Source organism: Henckelia pumila, chromosome 2 (assembly GCF_033568475.1).
Source record: "Henckelia pumila isolate YLH828 chromosome 2, ASM3356847v2, whole genome shotgun sequence".
In the NCBI taxonomy this organism is placed as follows: Eukaryota; Viridiplantae; Streptophyta; class Magnoliopsida; order Lamiales; family Gesneriaceae; genus Henckelia; species Henckelia pumila.
This window is the reverse complement of record NC_133121.1, coordinates 104,879,124-104,889,442: the sequence shown is the minus strand read 5'-3', so window position 1 is coordinate 104,889,442 and position 10,319 is coordinate 104,879,124. Positions and strand designations below refer to the sequence as shown.

Here is a 10,319-nt window from a genome sequence, read left to right as displayed (position 1 = left end):
ATTTATGAGATAGGTGGCAGTGGCAAAGGCAAAAGGCCAAAAATGAGTAGGGACTGACGCATGTTGGAGAAGGGCAAGCTCGGTTTCCACAATATGACGATGACGGCGTTCAGAGTAGCCGTTATGTTCAGGAGTATGAGGGGGAGTGGTGAGATGAGAAATTCCATGCACACTAAAAAAGTCTTTGAGGGCAAGAAATTTTCCACCATTATCAGTATACAGAGTGAGTATGGGACGATTAAATCGCTTCTCAACCAAAGATTTGAAACATTTAAAGACAGATAAGACATCCGATTTATGTTTTAAAGAATACAACCAGATATATTTGCTATAGTGATCAACAAATATAACATAGTATTTATACCCATCATTTGAGATAATCGGAGAGGTTCAGACATCAGAAAAAATTAGATCAAGAAGAAATGACGAAGTAATGGAAGAGTCATGAAACGGAAGTTTGTGGCTTTTATTGCATAAACACGAATTACAATGAAAGTGACGAATTGAAGACGAACAGGACACAGACTTAGACACAACTAAATAACGCAAAACTCGAGCAGACGGATGACCTAAACGACTATGCCAGGTAGGGAGCGACACGACAGAAGCAGAGAGTGCCAGTGGCGAAAAAGACGAAGACGCAGACCATGAGTAGACACCGCCTTTAAGTGGACCCTGATGGAGAATAGCCCCCGTGCGAGGATCCTTCACCTGAAAATCAGAGGAAGAGAAAATAACAATGACATCATTAGTTTTACAAAGTTGAGACACAAATAACAGATTTTTGTTAATGGAAAAAATGCATAGGGCGTGTGGAAACAAAAGCTTAGAGGAACTAGAGGGTGGTAGGAGACAACCTGTGTGAGTGATGGGGAGACCACTGCCATCACCAACAACAACTCCATCAGAGCCAGCATATGGAGTGTGGAGAGATAGGTTAGAGAGATCGGCGGTGACATGATGCGTGGCACCAGAGTCTAGGAGCCAGTTAGACGAGGCAGCAGTAAACGCAGCGGCCGAAGAAAATGGCAAACTCGGGGCAGCGCATGGTTGACCACCATGCGGCGCAGAAGACGGAGCTGGCGTGAATTGAAAGTCAGGACAGCGTCGAGCAGAGTGACCCTGACGACTGCAGAGCTGACAGCGCCCCAGATACGGGCGCGTCGAGCCAGTAGATGAGCCTCATGATTGAGAAGCTTTTCATGGAGCTCCTCAAACGAGATGGCAGTGTCACGGGTTTGAATGGCATAAGCAAGCTCCTTGTAATCATCATCAAGGTCATGCAGAACTTTGATTGTAAGATCTTCGATGTCGAGCGGAGCATTCATGAGGGCCAGTTCATCAGCCTTTGATTTGATGAACTGCATGAATTCAATTATGGTTTGAGATCCCTTGACCAGATTCCGAAGCTGTGTTTTGAGTTGAGTGATGCGACCACGAGAGGGCTTGCCATAGGTATTGGCAAGAGTGGTCCATGCGTCGGCGGCAGTGGTGGCAGTAGCAATAAATGGAATCAAGGAGGGAGAGAGGGATCCAATGATGATGTTCAGAATCAACTGGTCCTGACGGATCCAAGCGGTATACGCATGATTCAAAGAGGAAGTGGCAGGAACGGCGGCAGCGGTGGCCGTGACCGGCGTCGCAGCGACAGGGATGGTCCGTGGTGGACAAGGGTAAGATCCATCAATAAACCCAAGGAGATCATGACCAGTGAGAAGGGTCATGAACTGGATACGCCAGGAAAGATAGTTTGTGGATGTCAGCTTCAAAGGCGCATGAGCAGCAACATTGAAGGAGATTGGAAGCGTGATAGCCGGACCGGGTGCAGCAGCCATGTTAGTCGGCGGAAGAAAAAGCTTCGGCTTGGTAGGGCTAGGGTTTAGTGGCGTAGGCCGGGAGCTCTTGATACCATGCAGAAACGTTTGGGGAATATATTTTTCATATATTCAAAAATAAAAATACAATGTATATTTATATACAATCTCACGAGATAGAGATAAGAAAATAAATAAATAAAAAGATACAAAAATATACACAATATTTATAAAGATATATTTCCAATAGTAATTTCTATTTTGTGACATAGTAAAATTCTACATCGAAATTATTTTATTTGTTTATTTTAACCAGCATTTAGCATTAAATCGAGCTACTAACAATGTAATTTGGCTAGGGCCGACTAAGGTCACTTTCGAATATCACATATTATTTGGTTTCATTAATGGAGATTAAGATCATTAATTATTAGCTTTAGGACAGAGACAAGCACCATAGAAATAAATAATTGTATACTTATAAGCATCATTAAAGCTAGGCCACTGTCTACGATTCGAGGAAAGGGAAATTGAATCTTGTAATTATTTGACATGAAAATATCTAATTAGTTTTACATGAAAATATATTTTTCAATACAATTCCACGCACATTATGGATATTTTCATATGTATTGGTATGGCAGGAAAAGTAACACATATAAATTGTCTCATTAAATGAATGAATAAATAAATAATAATAATAATTTTATTTGATTTGATTTTTCAAACATAAGTGATAAATATTCTTTTTTTCTCCAAATTAAAGGAAAATTCTTCGAATATTATATGCTGCCTCATATTTTGCATGATAAATTATAAAAATATTATTAAATTCAGTTACATCTCTTTTTTTACTCTCTATTATCAATGAAAAAGAAAAACATCATCTTGAATATAATCTAAAATATAGGTCTAACACGACTGAGCAACAAAAACTTCGTCCCAATTTTCGAATTGAAGTCTTTGAGTTGCATCTGCCATCTACTTGATTATCTTCTAGTGGGCATTTCCCCGAAGATGTACGTAGATACACATCTTCGCAAGCTGGCAAATGTGACTCTGAAGACTTTTGAAATTCTGGAATCTAAAGTCGTGTGTATGTATATATATATATATATATATATATATCTTCTATTTTAGTTATACATGTCAAAACGGGTCGGCGGGGCGGGCCGGCCCGCAACCCGCCTCAACCCGCCTTTAGGCGGGGCGGGGCGGGCCAGCCCGCCATTTGGGCGGGCCTCCAAATGCTCAGCCCAACCCAACCCGCCTTGGGCCACGAGTTGGGCGGGCCGGCCCGCCTAATTTTTTATTAATTTTTTTTGTAAAATAAATGTTAATTTTTTAATTAAAAAAAAAATTAAAAACACTTGAAATGGTAAGAAAATGAAAAATAAAATTTAATCAAATAGTTTAATCAATATTAAAAAGTATTACTATTAAAATTTAATAATATATAAAATTAATTAGTAAAAAAAAATATGAAAAAAATTTAAAAATACTACATAGTTTATTATCATCAAAATTCATTCAAAATAAGTTCAATAAAACTAAAAAATATGTATAAAAAAACACTAAAAACATACAATTTTGCAAAAAATAAAAATAAAAAATATTTGGCGGGCCAGCCCAACCCGCGGCGGGCCAGCCCGCCCTAACCCGCGGCCCGCGCGGGCTCAGCCTATTTGGCCCGCCTCCAAACGGGCTGAGATTTGGCCAACCCAACCCAACCCATTTCAATGGCGGGGCGGGGCGGCCCGACGGGCCTAGCCCAATTTGACAAGTCTAATTTTAGTAAGACCGAGAAATGAATAGTAACGATTTTTGGTTATGTGGTAGGACAAATTTTGAAATTTCAAATATCACCCTTTTTTTTCTCTTCAAATTTAATGATTGGATCACCCAACAAGTTTATTTTAAATTTGAAAAGAAAAACTGTTTATGTACACGTATCGCGTGTGCCACCGAGATTAGTATAAATCCACAAATACACTGTTTTAATTATGACTTGGATTTTTTGCTTCAGCGAACGCTGATTCGAGATTTTTTTTCAAAAAATTTAAATAAATAAACTCATATGTCTAAGTTATGACTAACAATTGGATTTTTTGCTTCCGCAAACGCTGATTCGAGATTTTTTTCAAAAAATTTAAATAAATAAACTCATATATATGTCTAAGTCATGACTAACAAAGCTTTGTCGAATGATGCGAAGGCGTCACGAGAAAATCCAAAATTACATCAACATTTTTTTAAATGCCATCTTTAGAGTTAGATTTTAAAAAAAATCGGAAAGTTGATAACTAGAATTAAAAAGTAAATGAGAACATGAGTTTTATGCATCTATATATTTTTCTCGGGTCTCCTAACATCTTCTTAGTCTTAGCAGTGAAGTACTCGAAAAATATTTGAACCCAAAAATTAGCTTAAGAGAGAAGATTGTGAAAAACCATATATTGATCTCACATGAACTCTATCCAAACTGATATGTGGCATATTTCAATACATCACGGGAACTCTATCCACGCCCAAAAATTAATATCTGGAACGTGAAAATATTAACGGGTGAATCAACTATGAAAAACTCAATTATGGGTGTTCCAACACATAACGATGGCTCTAGGCTACGATACCATGTTATAATTGGACTCGGACCTGAATTAACTCCAAAAGCTGGCTCAAGGAGTAAGTGTTGTCCGATACCATATATTAAACTATCAGGAACTCTATCCGATCGATGTTGAAAATATTTCAACAGAATCGACTAAATTATTTTAACATGAGTATCAAATTAACGAATTTACATCACATGAAACAAACCAATAATGTCTAATTACCAAAATGGAACACCGCAAAATAATGAATCAATGATGCCTCATTGAATTGTGGAATAAGACCAATTAACAAAATGGAACAAACCAATAAAATTTATTAATTGCAACTTGCGAGCTCTGTTATGAGGAATCACGGAAGAAAGAGAGTACAGCCCATATGTGAATAGGCCCATTGTCCAATAATGTAGCCGCTAACTCCATCGATTATTGGTTTGTTCATACTTCTTTTTTTCAGCACTTTATTTTGTGACTTTTAGAAATTAGTATATGTATTTGTTCTCATTTATCGAGAGGGAAAATTGAAAAAGAAGAAGAAGAATTTTTACTTTTCTTGCTTACAATTGGAAATCTATGGTTGGGATTTCAAGCATGATGCAAGAGCCGTCAATTTGGAATTTGACTTGTTTAACTGATGCATTACATCACATGAAAAATGATACGATAGTTTTTGTTTTTGAATAGTTTGACCTGTACTTAAAATATCATCTCTAATAAGGGGTAACATGGAAGCTACCGAGAGAGACGGGGTCTGATGAGAAACAAGATTCCCGTGAAATTAGTTAGTTTCGGACAGAATCACATCAACGAGTGACATTCTTTCAAAAGGTCACACAGGCAAGTTGTACTCTGTCTTGTTCCAGACACTTTAACTGCTTGATAACTCAATATGTTTTTTTTTTATTACATTAATGTTTGTTAACAGAATAGAACCTCTTTCACAATACAACGTTACGACTCCTCACGACATCTATATTTTGTAGTATACACATCAAAAGCTGAATAATGACGAATGGCAAAAAAAAAAAAAAAAAAAAAAAAAAATCTCATACAAAACACTAATATCCGGTATGGTCGTGAGTTCAGAGAGATCTTTCTCCTGTACAAATCCACGTGCACTTCGACGACGAACAAGCTTTGCTTCCCTGATTTCTAAAGTTTCAATCTTTATGTCTAGATATACTTGCGTGTTTAGCGTTAACTGATTCCAGATTGCAGCATTGGGAAGAAAGTCCAGTTGTTTTGAGGGCCGGATTCCTTTTTCAAAGCTTTGTCATTTGTCCACCACTCACAGTCAATGATGGATTTCTCCGAGGCTTGTTCCTTTGCATTGTTGAAGTTGAAATCTTTGCTGGAACCAAGAGAGATTGTACGTTGTTTGTGATGGCATCCATCTCCTTCCATATCAATAGCCACAGGGCTGCTTTCATTCTTTGTCGAAGATGTTGCCTCTGGTGGGATTCTTGATGTGATTATACACAGATTAGGGACTGTTTCCTTCACAATACAAGTGGGTATATCTTCGCCGTTTAGTTCAAAAGACACTCTGTGATCTACAGTTCCATCATTTTGTGATCCCCGGTCAGAGTTAGCTAATGGGACTACTTCGGAAATTTGGTTCTCTAAAAGGTTACTGTCTCGAGATGGGGGTTCTCCACCGTTAGGTGTCAGGGTTCCAGAACCGAGTCTTGATAGCCCGCTGTTCGGTGTCAAAGTTCCAGAGCCTAGTCTTGACCCCCAGCCATTGGGAGTTATTGAGCCAGAACCGAATCTGGAACCCCATTTACGGTTAGAAAAGTGTTCGTAGCCTATAAACTTGGGAGCTTCCCCAATTCGCAGTCCAATGGTTGCACGTTTATCAGGTAAAGGCGAAGAGGTTCCAGAATTAGAAATAGCCGAGCCTGGTGATTTGATATGACCGCCAGGACTTCCAGGGTATGGGTAGGGTATGTACTCGTACTGGGACAATGGGTATTTCAGATTCATCCCACTACATCTCTTGTTTCGGGCAAGAGATGATGACAAAAGCTGAGCAAATGGGACTTCTGGTGAGGAAGGTGTTGTCATTTGCACAGATTCCGGAGGTGGGGTAAATGGAGCCGTAGAAGGCTCAGTTGTGAAGGTAGAAAACACGGGAGGTGAAACTAATCCAGTCTCGTGAGCGTAAGGACCGATTGTGAAAATGGGCGCTGTCCTTCCTGGAGAGTAGGCATGAACAGAAAGTACACCTACAGGTGATTGAGTGGCAGAGGAAGGATCCGATCGAAGAAAATATGCGGGAGATGAGGGAGGGGCAATGAATGGAAGCATAATGGTGGCAGGATGATTCGAATTTTCAGTGACTGGAGCTATAATCCTCTGTGAAGTTGGTTCCGACAAAATGATAGCATGGCCAATTCGTTTGCTGTTCTTGTGAGAACCAAAACACCAGTAGAGACTCCACCAACTTCCCCATCTTCTCTTCTGTGAGTGAACAAAAACAACGCAACAATTATAGCATAATACCCCAAACAGGATAATAGCAACCCGGTGGAAGAATAAACCAGTCATACAAAAAGGATATAAAGCATTGCAAGATCCATCGAACCTTAGTCCTCCGGAATCACATTATTCCAAAACTTTTATACTCTGGTAGCGATAAGCCTATCTCACAAACTCTTTGTCAGGGGATTATACAAGGATCCATCCATTCCAACAGACATTTGATATGGGTAAAAATTCTTTTAATAGGGTGTCCTTCAAGCCAATTTTTCATCCATGGGCCCTGATATCCAGCTCTCGAATTGAAATGTAAAATAGTACGCTTTCTTCAAACCACCTAATCCATTGGAATCCTATTTACACACCCTTCGATTTTCTCTCTTATTTGTTTAGTAATAAAAATTGTCCTGATGGAGTAAAGACTAAAATGAAGCATTGAAACTGCCTGCTGTAAAGTTTCAAATATTCAGTATTGCCACATCCCTTCAGTCCTATATCATACATAATCTACATTTCTCTTCAGATCTTAACCGGAGAAAATTCTGGAACATGACACAAAAAAGCTTCTCTTTTCATAAGATCTCCAACAAGAATTAAATGATCCAACCAAACGCAGGACTCTTACAAAAGGTTTAACCAGACTTTTTTCAAGAAATGTACGCATATTCCACACCAGGCCAAATCAGGATCAGACAGTCAGATCAGCGTATGAAGGATATTTTTCAAAAGGGAACCCAGGAAAATCTGGAATCAGATCTTTTTGACAAACTTGAAATTGTTTTTCAACAAATTTTTATTCTTTGCAAAAGCAGCATAGAATTATAATCGAGGCCATATGCATAGTTCCAACCTTGCATGTACTACACTAAAAAAAAATCATTGTAGCTCAAAAGTTATATCATTTAAGATTGAAATGTGAGCATTTTTATCTTTCTCCGGTTGAACTTTATTGAATGATAGCCCAACCAATTATTTATCCACTCTAGACTTAGCAACACAACTTCACAAGTCAAACTCAATCATAAACACTTTCCTGATGCATAATAAAATAACATTAACAAAGAATAAACCATCAAAAGCTCAACTTTTATTCCTCTCTGATCCAAACCCATTCCCAATCAATCAACAAGAAATCCAAACAGAACACAAAATTCTCCCAAAACCCATCTACATCAGGAAACATTTCAGCCGGAACCAATCGATACACACCTGCACGGTAGAAGGTTGAACTCTGCTTTCAGCAGTAACTATGGCGGTCGCCGCGGCATTCACTGTTTCCACGGTGTCCTGAACGCTGCTCATGGCGATCTCACGTCGGATTCCAGCTGTTTGACGTCGGAATTTGGATGTAATTTCCCGGTGGCTTTGGAGAGAAGTCAATCAACGAAAACTACACGGGAGAGCACATGGCATATTTCAAGAGGGTGAGACACAGACACAAACAAATCAAGAAATGGTGTCTTTATAAATGAACCCCTCAAATTGTTTTTAATTGTAACATATATATCTTCATTTCCTCTCTCCTCTATTCCATATATGTAACGTCTACAGTTTTGATCCTCGCACTCTAACAATTTTGATCTCCGCATTCTAGAATTCGGGAGATCCGTGTTATTTGTATCCAAAATAACTCCGATTGTGCTCCTAAAAGGGTGTCCAAGTTGACGGAGCAGGTGAACTCTTGGCCAAGATCAGCAGTTCGATTTCTCCTATCAACACATTTTCTTGGACTTGGACTAGCCTGTCACATAGGGTTTGTCCAGTGTGGTTTACCTGACTAACATAGTTTGCAGGCTATTGCGTTAATCCGGGGTTTACCCAGAGCGCATCTAAGGGTAGCGGTTGCGAGTTTCCACGTCACAAATAAAAAATAAAAAAATAACTCATATCGTCTTGAAATTTTTACGATATAATCATTTCGAAAATGCGAATTTAAATATGTATCATATGATATAAATTTCAATCTCGGTGATCGGAATCGAAAAGATGGTCGGAATTAGATTGTCTATATATATAGTGAGACGAGTCTATATTTACTATAAAAATTATTATTTTTCACATTATTTTTAATAAAATTGACTCGTAGAACGATTTGTTTTTGTATGCACACTCATGCATATTCTCTTATTTAATAGGTGATTTAGACAAGGGACATGAGCATTCCACGTTACAAACGAGCAAATGGACTGAATAAATAAATATACTAATCCCTAAATTATTAAGGAATTGATTTTAAAAAGAATCAAAGATGGGTTATGTGTGTAGCTGTTATTTTGTAATTATATGCAGAATGGGTGGGGTCGCAATCATAACGAAACAGGCTTTGTATAGTTAATTACGAATAGGCGCCGGGAGGGGGGGATGCATGTGTGTATTATAGATAATGTTGGGGTTAAATGCAATAAACTAGATTACCGGACACAATTACCCTCTCTAATTACGGCGCCGCGCCGGATAAGAGTAGCTCGGCTAATAATGGCAAACTGACGCCAGGTGGAGGAGTAGTGCGCATTTAATGTGGCGTACGTTTGTGGTTGTGTGCGCCCACACCCCCAAAAAAAATTTAATTTTAACTCCGTGTCACGTGACCTTCGTGACTTTGGTTGGGAATTAGGGCCAAAGGCCAACTCATTTTGTGGGTTGAGTAGATGCTATCCGTAGGGTAGTACCCTGCGGATAACGTGGCGACTCATGATTGACTAAAATTAATGGGTCCCACGTTGGACCCACTAATTTTGACCAATCATGGGGTTACATGTCGCCCCCGCAGGGTAGTGCCCTGTGGGTCGTGGAACCCACTAATTTTGACCAATCATGGGGTTACATGTCGCCCCCGCAGGGTAGTGCCCTGTGAGTGGCATGTACTAAACCCATTTTGTGACCCAAACCATACTCACCTACTGCTACTTTTCTACGTACTACTATAAATAAATAAAAATATTTTATTTGTGTATAAATTGCCTCTTTTTTACATAATATTTGATATCCTAAATGTTTATTTTATGATCCTATAGCTAATTTTATATCATATATAATTAAATGTTAAAAAATTTGAATTTAATCTATTATTCGTTCACTGACTCGTACGATTTAGAAGTGTCAAAATAGATTAGGTCCGTCGAGTTTACCTACCCCTCCATACAAAATAAGTATGTTGTGTTGATAATTTCTCAACCTGCCTAAAGGTGGGTTGACTCGTCATGCCTAATAGTAGGTTGCGGATCAGCCCAACAAAACCCGTCTCGCCACGTTAAAAAAAAGAGAGTGAGGTTAGATAGATGTTTTTCCAACCTGCCTCCCTAAAAGGGGATTTGATCCGCTCTAGCTAATTGTGGTTTGTGACGAATTGTGAGCCGATCCATTAAAATTAGCGAGGGCATACACGTGAGGGGCATGTTTGGGATGATTGATG

The 10,319-nt window shown here is 38.9% G+C and overlaps 1 protein-coding gene across 1 annotated transcript; it reads right to left on the bottom strand.

Annotated features, from left to right (window-relative positions):
* Nucleotides 1-5,310: 5,310 nt before the first annotated feature.
* Nucleotides 5,311-8,418, bottom strand: LOC140882136 (uncharacterized). Its single transcript, XM_073287917.1, has 2 exons — nucleotides 8,117-8,418; nucleotides 5,311-6,889 (listed from the first exon to the last, which is right to left on the bottom strand). The coding sequence occupies exons 1-2, from the start codon at nucleotides 8,207-8,209 to the stop codon at nucleotides 5,624-5,626; spliced, it is 1,359 nt and encodes a 452-aa protein (XP_073144018.1). The 5' UTR covers nucleotides 8,210-8,418; the 3' UTR covers nucleotides 5,311-5,623.
* Between the last annotated feature and the right edge of the window lie 1,901 nt (nucleotides 8,419-10,319).